The sequence below is a fragment of the Populus euphratica genome, unplaced genomic scaffold, assembly GCF_000495115.2.
Source record: "Populus euphratica unplaced genomic scaffold, PopEup_1.0 scaffold193.1, whole genome shotgun sequence".
Lineage (NCBI taxonomy): Eukaryota > Viridiplantae > Streptophyta > Magnoliopsida > Malpighiales > Salicaceae > Populus > Populus euphratica.
In genome coordinates this window covers 221,913-236,516 of record NW_011500023.1, presented here as the reverse complement: position 1 = coordinate 236,516, position 14,604 = coordinate 221,913, and the positions used below count along the sequence as shown (strand labels likewise).

Below are 14,604 nucleotides of genomic sequence, written 5' to 3'. Positions count from 1 at the left end.
CAAGACAAAATGAAAGAATCAGCCAACAAGGTATTCTTTTTCCTATGTAGCTATCAAGTATCAACTTAAAGAAGTGATCATGTGTATCTAACAGGTTTAAAAGCAGATGTTCTATATTGGCAATCTCATGGACTCCAAGCAACGCAGAAGAACAACAGCATAAAGAATTCTTTGGAAGAAAATTCCAGGGTTTTACCGTTAACAAATTATCCTGTATGGAATAAAAATTGTCTTTTGGTTTGAGGCTTAATGTGGGCATAACCACTTGAGCTTAGCGTTGAAACCAACCAAGAATGCCAGTTACTGAGGAAAACTACCCTACACGTTAACTTGTAGCAACAAGTCTCCTAAAGCAACAAATTCAAATCCAATGTTCTACAAATTTTTAATCTTGAGATTCTACGATGGAATTCATAATTATTCTCACATTTCAACACAAAAAAACCAGCAGTTCTACAAATAGTTAGCCAAGAGAGTCCCTGGAACCTTATTTTAATCTTGAAGTAGCAGACAACAATGAAGTTTCTGCAATACAGAAACACTAACAACACAAACTCCCAAGAAACAAGACACAATGGCACACGGTTAATTCAAATTTCAATGGCACACCAAACACCATATCTTAAGTAGAGCATGTTGCCATCCCTCTAAGACAGGAGCCTATGATATATCTGCTGCAGTCTTGCCTTCTGCACAGCTATTTTCACGTAGATCCTGTCCCATGCTTCGTCCAAGAACCGGAAATAGGCATATCTCTTCTAGAACGCTTTAGCAGTAAAGCACCTGAAACTCCCCAAAAGAACACACCGAAACCGATTCCCAAAGCAGTATAAAACCATCTCCTGAATTCATCAACAACTGTTTCATTGCCTTGGTTGTCAGTATTAGCCAGTGGTCTTGGAGTCGCCTCATCTCCAGGACATTTATGTGTGACCGGCAGCCCGCACAAGGCAAGATTACCGGAAAATGCTGAAGCATTAAAACTTTGCAGCTGGGTGCCTGATGGAATTTTCCCGGACAGGTTATTGTAGGAGAGATTCAAGCAACTCAAAAAACTTAGAGAAGCTGTGCTGGATGGAGTCACTCCTGACAACTGATTTCCTGACAAATCAAGAGATTCTAGCTGTTTCAGCTGCCCAATCTTGAGAGGGATACCTCCGGTCAAATTGTTTCCTGACAAGTTCAGTGCAACCAATTCTAAGAGACTTGTTATCTCTTCAGGAATTTCTCCGGTTAGTTTGTTTCCTGCAAAATCAATAATCCTGAAAAGTCCCAGACTCCGTACGTATTCATACTGTCTTCCTTTCCACTCAACCCATGCTTTGTTAACATGTTGGCCTGGTTGTCCCAAACCAAGTTTACCAGAAGTAATATCAGTTAACTCCCCTTTCTGAATCATAGCAGTATAATTGTTGAGGCATTTTGGAATGATTCCAGAGATGTTGTTCAGAGAGAGGTTCAATATCTTAATATGTCTTAGCCGACAAAAATGAGATGGTATGCTTCCATAGAACTCATTAGATTGTAGGAAGAGGAATTTCAGAGACAAAAGGCTTTCTCCCATCCAAGCTGGTATTTTTCCATGCAATTTATTTATAGTTAGGTCTAAAAACATCAAATCAGTGCATTTTTTTAAAGACAAAGGTAGTCGTCCAGAGAAGCTATTATTACGTAAATTCAATGTTCGAAGCACCAATAGTGATCCCAAGGACCTAGGAATTCTACCAGAAAAATTGTTGTCGGCCAAGTCCAGAAATTCTAATCCATCGAAAGGGATTAAGCAATTAGGAAGATTTCCTGACAATAGGTTCTTTGAGAGGTCAAGAGAGATCAATTGAGGACCTGCAATCTTACATATAGCAGAATTTGAACCTGAAAACATATTGTTAGAGAGATCTAAGGCAATTGTTTGTAAAGGAAAAGGTGGTAACGGGCCCTCAAACTGGTTGGAACTCAAATCTACCCCAACAATTTCAGCATATTTTGATGACAAATCAGGCAACATACCTCGCATGTTGTTGTGGGAAAAGTTTAAGAGGGTCAAGTCGGAATTAGACAGATCCCAAAACCAATTGGGGATTGTATCAGAAATTCCAGTACCAGAGATATCTAGCACCCATAAATTATTTTGATTTCGAAGCCATTGAGGGAAATGAGGGCCCAAATTGCAAGATGAAAGATAAAGGTAATTCAATAGAAAAGGGGGAGCCCAGTCGTACGTAAATTTCAAAACCAGAGAGTTATGAGATAAATCCAAATCCTGTAATTTGGATAGATTTGAGAAATGAGCTTCAGACATCACACCTTGCAGAGAATTCCTCCCAACATTCAATTTCTCGAGCTGAGATAAGCTTCCACTACTTTCAGAAACATTCCCATCTAATCGATTGTTATATATATGGAACTCTCTCAATGATGAAAGCATCGCAACATCTGGCAGTGATCCAGTGAGTTGGTTGTCACTCAAGTTCAAGGAAACAAGTTCAGAACGTTGTCTAAATCTTTTTGGTAAAGATCCATTCAATTTGTTATGAGAGAGGTCCAATTCAGTAACGGAAGAGAATCTTGTAAAATCAGGCAAAGAACCATGAAGTTGGTTATCACGTAATTGCAAACTCTTCAGCGAGTTCTCTACGCATCCATGCATATTTCGAATAGACCTGGGAAGGGGTCCACTGAGGTTGTTGGAGGACAAATCTAGCTCACGTAAGCTACACATTCCTCCAAAGGATCTTGGAATTCCTCCTTCAAGTTGATTATCGGCAAGATGAAGATTCGTGAGAGAAGTCATTTTCCCGAAAGCATCTGGAATAAAACCTTGTAACTGGTTGGCAGATAGGTCAAGATCAACAAGGCTATCACTGGAGTTGGACAACCAGGGGACTATTGATGAAGAAAGCTGGTTGAATGAAAGATCAAGGATAGAAAGAGATCTTGAAGAATTGACGAAAGAAAGAGCTGGAGGAACGATGCTTAAAAGGCTACAGTCACTTAACTGCAAGTCTTTTAGGCGAGGGAGCTTGTTAACGACTTGCATCCAATCACTGGCTTGGGTAAGGTGATTTCCAGTCAGGTGAAGATGCTCTAAAAAAGAAAGACGAGAAAGCCAATCAAGGCTTTCAAAACTAACATGAAAATTATAGCTGAGATCAAGAGATTGCAGGCTAGAGAGGTTCCCAAGCTGATATGACAGCCTTCCGATTAAACCATTGTTGGAGAGACTCAGGTATCTTAATTTCCTGAGGGAGCCAACGAAACTTGGGAAAGGATTCCCATAGAAACTATTATCACTAATGTCTAAATAATTCAAATGCTGCAACTCAAGTAATGAATCGGTAATGTTACCTCCCACAGCCAAACCATGAAGATCAAGCATGGTGATGCGACCAGTTCTGTTGTTGCAACCAACTCCTACCCATTTACAGCAATCACTCTTCTCTTCGTCATCACTTCCCCAAGAAGAAAGAAGACCAGAGGGATACGCAAGTTCTTGTTTAAAACTGAGGAGTGCTTGTCTTTCCCTTTCTATGCACCTGAGTTTTGCCCTTTCCGCTGCTGAAATGAATCTAGGACCTTGTTTCACGTACAAGAGTAGCACAATAATAAGGATATAAAGAAGCTGAACACTGGACAATCTATGCATTATCAGCATGGTTACAACGAGGATGGAATGGTTATGGCAGCAACAAGAGCAATGATAATTTTCAGTTTACTTTTAATTCTGCGAACTCTTTTCTAAGTCAAGGTGAGTCAAGGTCCACTGTAATGGAAATTCATGACGTCCTCATAAATTATGAATCCGCGTTAAGGTTTCTAATCCGAAAGAACTGAAAAATTTCATTCAATTCTTTTGAAAACAGTCCTTGTTTCATCCGTGTGGCATGAATTCTTGACCTTTCTATTAGGGACCTGGTGTAATTTTTCCTTCGTATACGCAAGAAGTCCACTACTTGTAGACCCCATGATCTAAAGGTTTAAGTTTGAAGATTAGCATACCTATCCTGTTCATTTTCCTTATTAAAAAAAGAAAAAGAAAAAGTGTTTTAAGTTTGGCCTTAAAAACACTCTGGTCTATCAGTCGAGGATGATGAATGAACAGAAGGCTCTTCCGTGCTTCTTCTTCTTCTTTAATTTTTTTTATGGGTTCGGTGTCTCAAGGTATTCTACATTTGACTGTTAAAATTCCCAGAACAAAAAATGCCATTTTTGCTTCAAACATATTAATGTTAATTTATATATAAAAAAATTGTTTTAACAGTGAAAGCCCAGCTTTCTTATTCTGGATCGTTATTTATGCTTAGATTAAGTTGATTAATTTATGAAAATTTTCTTTCATATGTATTTTTTCAGATTCAAATCCGAGATTAATTAAAAAAAAATTATCATGTAAACCAACACTAATTCTTCATAAAAAAAACTTCAAAAATAATGTTAACAATATTTGTAGGTATGTTCAATTTTCAATTTGGAAAAACCACCCCAACATGATCAAAACAGTATATCATTATGTAGCAGAGGCCCAAAATCCAAGAATTAAAAAAAAAAAAAAAATAATATAATTTATAGTATGTGCAAGGCAGAAGTTTACCAATTGAAAGACATACCTTTTCTTTCTTCAAAACATTAATCTTATGTGTGTACAAAACATTACCAATTGAAAAACGTACCTTTTCTTTAAAAGACAACGAAGTTAAGATTTCAATTAATCAAATGCAAAAGAAAGAAATAAATTTGGAAAAAAGGAAGAAAAAATAAATGATTTGAGCCAACTTAAATAAACATACCAACAAAATTATAAAATTTAATTTTAAAACAATCCAACATTAAAAGATAAAATATAAAAAATGTTATTTTTTTTAAAAAATAACATTAAAAAATATAAATTAACCCAAGTTAACCTGTGGTTTAAGACTGAGATAAAAAAATAAAAAATATTAATAAAAATAAAAACTCATTATAAAAAATATCATATCTCATATCGGTGAGTGAAAGATTAATAGTTAGTCTTATTAAGAATGTTGGTTGCTAACTTGTTATACATGTTTTGGGGTGTCAAAATCAAAAGTGAGCTCCCGTTGCTAGGAATAAAATCGTGAGGGCAGTAAAGCCCAAAATGGATAATATATGGCAGATTGGACCGGGCTGTTATATTTAGTATTAGAGCCGACCTCACTAGTTGTCCAGTTATGTCAACGGAGTCATCGAGCTCCTTAAGAGGGTAGATTGTAATATTCCATGTCGCCGAGTGAATATTTGGTAGCTGGTCTTATTAGTAATGCTGATTGGTAATATGCTGTACGCGTTTTGAGGTGTCAAACTTAGAAGTGAGCTCATGTTACCAAGAACAAAACTGTGAGGGCAGTAAAATTCAAAGTGGACAATACACGACATGTTGAGCCAGGCTATTACAAAAAAGCTCTAACTTTGAAGGATGAAATTGAAAAGGAAAATCAACTATCAACCAATTTATTGTTGAATAATAAAATTAAAAAAATAACAGTCTAAAAAACTTGTCAGTAAATTCAACAAAGAATGAAAAATAAAATAAAAAAGATAAACCGAGTCATTTTTAAAATTCATAAGAAACATTATAGAAAGTAAATAAATAAAAATAATTAAGCCTAATCTCCAATTAAATAAATAATGAAGGATAAAACTTAAAAAACATGAGTTTACACAAGGAGAAAAAAAACCAAGTAAACTTAGGGCAACCTCCTAAACCATGATTAATCTTTAAAATTTATAATCTGTGAAATTCTAGACTTGGATTTAATCAAAAAGTTCGACTATCAATTAATTTAATGTTGAAAGCTGAAATAACAATAAAATAAATTTAATAAATTTTCTAAAGTTAAAAAAAAAAAAAAAAATCAAAAGAATGAGAATTAATTTATAACCAGTGAAATCCTAGATTGCTTCAAAAAATTCAATTCCTAACTAATTTAATATTAAATGATAAAATCAGAAGAAAAAATCAATTAATTTATTTTTCAAAGTAGAAAAAAAGCAATTGAAAAAATAAGAAAAAAATCTAATAAGAAATAAAAAAGTTAAAGGAGGATGAAATTATAAAAAAATAATAATTATATTTTAAAATCCATCTCAAATAAAACAAACTTGACCCAAGACAACAAAAAATAAATTGAACAAAAAAACCTTAATCCGAGTCAACTTAGATTAAACTGCAAAACATATAACTTGACATGTAAAATTAGGATAATTCAATGAAAGGATAAAATAAAATAAAAAAGATATAAAAAAACCCTAAATTAACATGAGCTAACCTTCAAATCTTTGATTTAAATCATTAAGTCAAAATTATTTTATTAAAAGCAAATATGAAAAAATAAAATTTTAATAAATAAAATGTTAAGGGATGAAATAAAAAATAAATTTTTAGTAAACAATATCTAAATAAAAATAAAAATAATAAATATCAAATATCAAATATCAAATAAAAATAAAATAAAATAAAATGTAGATATATATAGTTGAAAAACAAATTTAATTACAAAAACAATAATTAAAAAAATCAAAATCAAAACTTATAGATAAAATCATTAAAAGATGATGAAATTTAAAAAAATTAATTTAATAAATTATTTAAAATAAAATAAATTATAATAATAAATTTTTTTAAAAATAAATTAAAAAAATACTTTAAAACTTCACAGGCACATACACAAAAGTTAATTGAAAAATGGAAAAGAAAAAAAAATCATCAGAAGCGCGTTGATCATACGTACCACTGACGCTTTGGAGACTCAAATGCCACCGTGAAAACTGACATCTGGCACCAAAAAACGATGCTCACTTTTGGCGTCCGAAAAACATGGATGTAACTACACTCATCCACGTAAGTAAAATACATCATCAATTTTTTTAATATTAAATAACATTTTATCTCTATTAAAATATCAAATTATTCATCATCTAACTCATAATTGAAAAAAAAACATAAAGAAAAGATTAAAAAAACTGAGTAAACTTAAGATAATTTGAATTTAAAAGCAATATAGTGATGTAAAAAGGAAAAAAGGACGAAACTACCTCATTACCTTTACTGCTAAGGGTTTTTTTTTTTCTTTTCTGGGAAGAGTAAAATAGTAATTCTATTGTTTCTACCCGCCGTGCAAAATAAGTCAAGAGCTATAATTTCTAGGTGTCAATCACAGGAAATTTGTCTGAAAATATAGCTATTTGCTAGGTGCCCTCAGTACTCTACAGAAAGCATAAAGAGAAAGAAAAAAAAAGATAAAAAAAGACACTCATTTCGTTTTTGGAGGAAGGAAATGCAGGTGTAGAGAGAAAGAAAGGGTTTGTTGTGGTGGGTTTTCTGGGAGCCTCTTAGCTTTCTTGAGGGTTTTGAGTTTAAGAAATAAAAAAGGAGACATTTTTATTGTTGGTAACTAAAAAAATTCAAAACTTTTTTCTTTTATGTTATTTGTTTTATAATCTTTCTCTCAGTGCTCATATTTGTTTAACTGGTACTTGTAGCTTTCTGTGTGCTAGTCTTTGTTTGGTTGCCAAGAAACCGCGAGAAACATTTTTGTTGAGTGTTTCTAAAATGGGGTTAAAAGGTTTTTGTTTTCATTGATTTTTTTCCTGGTTTTCTCTAAAAAACCATTAATCTTTTGAGTTTTGATGGTGTTTTATTGTAGAAAACAGAGGAGGTTATTTTGGTTGTTTGTCCTCTAATTTGTTGTGACGAAGCTTTTGAGGGTCTGTGTGTTTGCGTGGAAAGAAACTAAAAAGTGAAAACTTTAACATAAACCTTTCAAGACTCTTTGTTGGGAAACCGAACGACCGTTTTTGGAAAATGGGTTTGGATGTTTACGAAATCTGATTATCCCTGGCTTTATTTTTATCTGTATATTTTGTTGTTTCTTTTGTTACCCTCTTAATTTTTCTTGCTATTTTTCACACACAAAAAAAAATCTCTTTTTGTATGTTTTTTTGGGACGAATGGTAAAAAAGTAAAGTCAGATTCTGTTTGAATGATGAGAAAATACGAGAAAAAAGGCCGTTCAATTCTTGTGAATCCTACGAAGTGTTGGGGATTGGAGTTATTTTTTCAAAAAAATAAAATCAAAAACAGCAATATTAGTATAAACATGTAAAACGAGGAATACAGTGTGTTTTTTTTTTTTTAAAAAAAAAGGTTTCTTGGCTGCCAAACAGAGGATATTGAAATTTTATTGTAAGCTATAAGCACTTCTGCTTTGATGCTTATTTGCTTCTTATTAAAAAAAAAGCATTTAATTAGGAATTATGATATGCATGTTGTACTAGCTAGAGGCCTTAATGTTTGTTTCCCAAGAACACACTAAAATTAATCCCATGGCTGTAGTCATGAATTAAGAAAGGATGTGATTTTTTCTGACAAATTTGCTTATATTTAGGGTTCATTGTTCATTGACCAAGTGGCATTCAGATACCTGTTCTCACGTTTAATGTGTTGCTAGCTAACACTTGTAGTGTTTTACGTTAACTCCTACTGATTTTCATCCACTTGTTATGCTTGATAGATGAGATCTAAGGTAATCGAAGAGGATTTGTGATTAACTAGGGCTCTTTGTTCTTGGGATGCTATTTTTGATGGATTAGGTAATATCATGTCATTTTGCTTTCCTGTTTCTATCTTACCTTATTTTTGCCTCTAACGTGTATATATTATCTTACTTGTTTCCATCTTCACTGAATTTTATTTTGGGAGAAATATACTTTAATTTTATAATAAGGGTTCCTACAAAACAAGAAACATAAGTTTTTAAGCCGTGACAATCATTGAGATACTAGCTAGATATATGTATGTAAGAAGCTTCACGCTTTAATCTTTCACGTGCTTTCTTGAACATGTAATGAATTGTTTGGCAAGATGCGCCAGGAAACATAAACTACTATGCCTTACTGTTTGTTTGTTTAATTAAGAGCTCGCGAAATGTTTCATGCCTTCCTACTAATTAGCAACATTTGTATTTTTAGTTAGTAATTTTCTTTCTCTCTCTTTTTGGTGGTATTTAGATGTTTGTGTTGCTTTGTATGAGTTAAAATGGTGGTGGTAGCTGGGTAGCGGGGATGCTCATTCCCCATTAACTATTGTGTTGATAGATCATTATTTGTGCTATTGACTCTTTATTTACGTGAAAAAAGAGAGAAACATGTTCAATCATATTACTCCTGTATGTCTTGTTGACATTCAAGATTCAATGACTGCATTCATTTTTTCTGTGATTTAGGATATGGCAGATTTTGGGTGCTTGGACACAGACATTCCCTTTGATGTGCTCTCCCGCTTGCAAACGAAAGATTTGCTGGGATTGAAGTGTGTCTCTAAAGAATGGAAGGACCTCATATCTGATCGCTCTTTCATCCAGGCTCAGTCACAAAAGAAAGAGCCACTGTCAGGATTCTTCTTCCAGCAGAGGCATCGGTACTGTCCTGATGACATAAAAACAATTACCTATTTTCCTGTTGAAAGGACTAGATTGCAGCAGGATGTCTTCGCTTTCCTCCCTCAGGATGTCGTGGTGTTGGCATCGTGCAATGGGCTTGTTTGTTGTCGAAGTTGCTACCCTTTTGAAGATCCAGCTATCTATGTCTGCAACCCCTTGAACAGTGAATGGTGGAAACTGGATTGGAAGGAACCTGGCAAAGAAAGCTTCATTGCTCTGGCGTTCAATCCCTTCACGGATATCTCTGTCAATTTGACAAATTTCAAGGTTGTTAGACCGAGGCAATTTGAGACTGAGCAGGAGGAAGCATACTTCTCATTTGAAATATATGCCTCAAGGACAAGGAATTGGAAGCTATCAAAAGAGGTTTGCTGGTGTGACAAAAGTTTATCCAAGAATGAAGGCATTTTTAGTGGAGGGATCTTACACTGGCTCACTGATGGTGACCAAATCCTGACTTTTAATGTAGAGAATGAACTAGCTTGGCTGATTTCAACGCCACTCCCAGCTGGAGAGTTTAACAGCACGCCTCAAGCTTGCATTGGAGAATCTGAAGGTCAACTGTATTATGTACTGATCTCTGAAGAAGGACTTCATGTATGGGTTCTTGAGGACTACTTTGATTCTACTTGGTCTCTCAAGTACTCGAAAACTCTTGCGCAGATAGAAAAGGAACACTCGGGCGTCATGATCAATTTATACAACAGAGTGATGCTCTGGCAGAGAATTGATGATCGCCCATGGATGGATCCCTTGGCCTTCAAAGATGGGGTCTTGGTAGTAAGGATATCTAATACCATCCACTTATATCATGTTGACACCAGCAAGATTGAGGAAGTTGGCGAGACTTCAAAGTTCGGTGCAATGTCCTGGGTTTCCCCCATAGTGCTTCCCTATACCATGAGCCTGGTTCCTTTAGGTCGTAAATTGGGGTCACCTTAATTTTCATCCTCTGCTGACTGTGAGCTTATATAGCTTAGGAAAGTAGTGCCTGACAGGATTCTCAAATTAGTAGAGACCAGTTTTGAATCTGAGCTCTTATGGATCCTGACACTGTTAAAAGGAATCCTCTTTTGTCCATGATGACTTGACTTTTGAATTACTATATAGTTTCAGCTTTACTAGTTGTCATTTGTTGGTATTTTTAATAATCTTTTGTAATTCTTGCAAGTTAATTCTAATCGGTATTCCACAGAATTCCGTTCAGTTCTCAACGCTGAACTCTGGGGTGGTTTTGTAGGTTTAAACATGGCTCGGGGACGTGGGATACAGAAGCGCATTGCAGTGGAACTGGACTCCGAGCTTGCTGTTGATCTCATTCCCTGCACTGCAATATCCACTGGTCCTGTTTACGGTTGATTCGAATAATTTGGTGTTGCTTGTTTTTATGATATTTATGTTTTAATTTTTTAATTTTTAATTAATAATTTTTTATATTTTTAATTATTTTGATCAACTCATATTAAAAATAATTTTTTAAAAATAAAAAAATATTATTTTAATATATTTTATATAAAAAGTATTATGAGAAATAATTATAATTAATTCTCAAACTGGCCTGACCTGCCTCGCCGTCTTTGGCAGGCGGTGCAGCCGAGGCAAGTAAAATAACGTGCTGATTGGTTAGCTAACCGAGCTCATCCCTTTAAGTTGTTTTCAAATAAAGCTTAGAATTCATTAGTTATATAAAAAAGAAATGGATATAAAAAAATATATTTTTATCATTAATTATAATTTATGTACGTTCGGGTAGCAATATCCTAATTAATACTCAAAGTCTAACCAGGTCGGGTTAGGATATCCGAAACATGGAGCTACCAGATAATGAAAAGAATTGATCATAATTTTGGATAATTTTGGATGGGAAGGATAATACTAAAAACCAATCCATGAATATTAATGGTCAACCATAACTGGAACATAGAATTCTACGTAGATACGTCATCGTTTTCATTTCTCCGTAAACACCAATAAGTTCACCAAAAAAATCTCTCTCTGAAAAATACACCAAAAAAAATCAAAAATCAGAAAAATCCCATTTTAATTCTTCAATAAAAAAAGGCGTCATGTCTTCCACCACCGGCGGCGTCGCGCAACTCTACTTCTGCTACAAGTGCAACCGAACGGTAACAATAACTCCACCAGCCACCGCTCTCTCATGCCCTAACTGTCACGAAGGTTTCCTCGAAGAACTCGATTCTCCAAACCCTAGCCCTAACCCTTTAGATGGTGGTCTCGGCCCCGCCCTCTTACTCGACGACTTCGCCTCCATTTTTGGTGGCATGAACCCCACTCCTCGATCATCGACCACGTCAACAACAACAACAAACTCCTCCTCTGCGTCGCCACTATTTCAAGATCCCGACGGTTTCAATCCTTTCGTGTTCCTGCAAAATTACCTGCAAACCATGAGGGCCGGCGGAGCGAATATTCAGTTTGTGATTGAAAATAATCCTGGTATGGGCGGAATGGACCCCACCGGATTTCGTGTTCCGGCGAATCTCGGAGATTACTTCATCGGACCAGGGTTAGAACAACTAATTCAACAGCTTGCGGAGAATGATCCTAATAGGTATGGAACTCCGCCGGCCGCGAAATCTGCGGTTGAAAATCTTCCTGATGTCAAGGTAACAGAGGAATTAATGCAATCGGATTCTTCACAGTGTGCAGTTTGTAAGGATAGTTTTGAGCCAGGGGAGGTAGCTAAACAAATTCCTTGTAAGCATATCTATCATAAGGATTGTATCACGCCTTGGCTTGAATTGCATAATTCGTGTCCGGTTTGTAGATATGAGTTGCCTACCGATGATCAGGATTACGAGCAGAGGAAAGGGGATGGGAGTAATGGGGTTAATCAAAATGTGGGTGGTGGAATTAGCAGTGGTGGGTCGTTTAGTGACGGTGATAATAGCGATGGAAATGCTCAGACACCGAGAGAGAGGAGGTTTAGGATTCCATTTCCATGGCTGTTTAGTAGTGGTAGTGGTAGGTCGGCTGGGTCGTCGGCAGAGGCCAGCAATAGCCGGAGTGGGGACAACAATGATGGGAATTCAAGAGGGAATACCAACTTTGGATCTGACACTAGAGAAGAGGATCTTGATTGATTATTGCTGCTGGGTACTGTTTCTTGTAAACATACAACTTTTTTTTACTTAATTTAGTTTCTTATTGTTTTTGTTTCTCCTTTTGTTTTCATTTAGCAATAAGTGGCTGTTTTTGTTAATGCTTGTCAATAATAGTTTGGTCTTATTGATGGTACACTTTTTTTTTTTAATTGAATATCTGTGATCTAGATGGTTGTGCAATGAATTGACGACACAACTGTGAGTTATGAGTTTTCTGTGTTCTGCTGATTGTGAAGCAATTGTGATTGACAGAGTATCTCTAGAGCCACGTTATTTTGTTTGGTGAAGATGGAATTCTTTTGCCTATATTGCTATAGGTTTCTTACATAGAAAATAGGATTTTGAAGTTTTGATGTTTGCATGGTGTATTTAAAATTGCCTTGGTGTTCTGGCATGGTTGCTGTAGTGTATGGTTCTTGTTATTTTGTTTTTATGTTCATCATTTGCATTCTCGTTTGCGTTTGCTTACAAAATGTCAAGATGAAGGTAGGATTGATGAGATTTACAGATGCTTGGTGTTAAAATGTGGCATGACAAGCATGAGCACGACAATCAATTGCATGCTTCTGACTCTGGTTTCTTGGGAGCTCTCAACTGCAAGCAGGATTATCATGTTTGCCTATGAACAGAACACATGAAAGGTACTGGGGTGCACATTCAGAGTACATGTCTTTGTTGCTTAGCCCTCCAAACGATAATAGGAATATGATACTTATGCTACAGATTTTGGATTAGTTGAAGAGTTTGGTGTCATTGCAGTGGGTTTGACTTGGAGATTTAAGAGCTTGATTTTGCACTTTCAGCTATGTCTTTTTTATATATATAAAGATCAGGTATTCATTTGAATGTCTAGAATATCTATATTCCTTGCTACTCTCTCATGTTGAGAAGACCATGGTAGACCAACAACCTGATGAGGAAGTGTGAGAAATTCACAAGTTATTTTTACATCAATGAAGCAGTACTCAAGCGCAAACTCCTTGAAACAATTAGGATTCAATAACTTGTATCTGGGATGGTTAATAATATGGGATGTTAGCAAGTGCTGTAGGTCATATTCTGGGGCCTCTCAGCAATAAAAGTTAGATTGGATAAAAAAAGTCCTGCTTTTGTAGCTTTAATCTGATGGATTCCTTCAAATTTCTGCGCGTACACACGTGCATGTGATTAGTGAATGTGGATTAGTTTTGATGCCGTTGTATCTGAATTGTGGTTTTATTCTACAAGGATAATATTTTATTCTTAATTGCACTTCCTATAAGACATTCATCTAGATTGGCCCCTTTCAACCTTTTTCACGTTGTCTATTACTTCATGCTACATCTAGTTTTTGTGTCCTTTTCGAATCAATGAACGTAGCATTACGTGATAACAATACCTTCAAAGTAGGCTGTATTATTTTGGTGTTTTTGTGCATCAAGTTAAATGGATAATAGATTCATTGGTTTAGATACATCAGCTATAGTTCTCTTGCCAAAATCATTGCTTGTATACCCTTGTTTTCTTGTAATGAAGCCAAGCCACTCTATCATGTCCTAGCTAAATGAGGCATTTCCTTAGGTTCATTGATTTGAAGGTTTCAGTAGCAAAATAAGAAAAGAGAAGGGATGTTGGTGTCTTTCTGGATATCTTGTTCGGTGATTTTTTGTGTGCCCAGAGCTGCATACAAACTTATCCATGAAATTTTATTATACACAAGCAGTCACGCATGTCATACCTATTTCATGACTACGCATGTGATGCAGTGAATCTCACGCACGCATAGTTATTTATTCTCTTCTCTTTCTGCAGGATGATACCTGGAAGGGTTGTTGAATGTAGAAAGAACTTGCGCACATTCTCTTCTCCTTTTCTTGCTTCATGCATGTTCTGTAAATGCCTGTTTTTAAATTATTTTCACAATTGTTGCTAGCTTCACCTTCTTAGGACTAATTCATGCACAAATTCGCTTGGTTCTGTAAGTTCTTCTTTGTTTGAGCATCATTCTAGACCCCCCCCCCCCCTCCCCCCCCCCCCCACCCCCC

General features: G+C 35.4%; 3 protein-coding genes across 5 annotated transcripts; 2 read left to right on the top strand and 1 right to left on the bottom strand.

Annotated features, from left to right (window-relative positions):
* Window positions 1-427: 427 nt before the first annotated feature.
* On the bottom strand, window positions 428-3,749 carry LOC105142020 (LRR receptor-like serine/threonine-protein kinase FLS2). Its single transcript, XM_011049459.1, has one exon. The coding sequence runs from the start codon at window positions 3,650-3,652 to the stop codon at window positions 704-706; it is 2,949 nt and encodes a 982-aa protein (XP_011047761.1). The 5' UTR covers window positions 3,653-3,749; the 3' UTR covers window positions 428-703.
* Window positions 3,750-7,280: 3,531 nt separating this feature from the next.
* Window positions 7,281-10,630, top strand: LOC105142019 (putative F-box protein At1g20795). 2 transcript variants are annotated; one of them, XM_011049457.1, is made up of 2 exons: window positions 7,281-7,327; window positions 9,240-10,630. In XM_011049457.1, exon 2 carries the CDS (start codon window positions 9,243-9,245, stop codon window positions 10,395-10,397), a length of 1,155 nt encoding a protein of 384 aa, XP_011047759.1. In that variant the 5' UTR covers window positions 7,281-7,327; window positions 9,240-9,242; the 3' UTR covers window positions 10,398-10,630. The 2 variants fall into 2 exon arrangements, with proteins under 2 accessions (XP_011047759.1, XP_011047758.1); XM_011049456.1 differs by having other exon boundaries at window positions 7,293-7,405.
* A 745-nt stretch (window positions 10,631-11,375) lies between these two features.
* On the top strand, window positions 11,376-14,564 carry LOC105142018 (E3 ubiquitin-protein ligase RING1-like). Of its 2 annotated transcripts, XR_845493.1 has the most exons (3): window positions 11,376-12,572; window positions 13,089-13,221; window positions 14,372-14,564. XR_845493.1 is itself a non-coding variant. In XM_011049455.1 (2 exons), the coding sequence occupies exon 1, from the start codon at window positions 11,522-11,524 to the stop codon at window positions 12,557-12,559; it is 1,038 nt and encodes a 345-aa protein (XP_011047757.1). In that variant the 5' UTR covers window positions 11,376-11,521; the 3' UTR covers window positions 12,560-12,572; window positions 14,372-14,564. The 2 variants fall into 2 exon arrangements, 1 of the variants encoding a protein (XP_011047757.1); XM_011049455.1 differs by lacking the exon at window positions 13,089-13,221.
* The last annotated feature ends 40 nt before the right edge of the window (window positions 14,565-14,604 follow it).

Coding starts and splice junctions, on each gene's coding strand:
- LOC105142020 (XM_011049459.1), bottom strand. CDS start 3,652: ATGCTGATAATGCATAGATTGTCCAGTGTTCAGCTTCTTTATATCCTT.
- LOC105142019 (XM_011049457.1), top strand. CDS start 9,243: ATGGCAGATTTTGGGTGCTTGGACACAGACATTCCCTTTGATGTGCTC.
- LOC105142018 (XM_011049455.1), top strand. CDS start 11,522: ATGTCTTCCACCACCGGCGGCGTCGCGCAACTCTACTTCTGCTACAAG.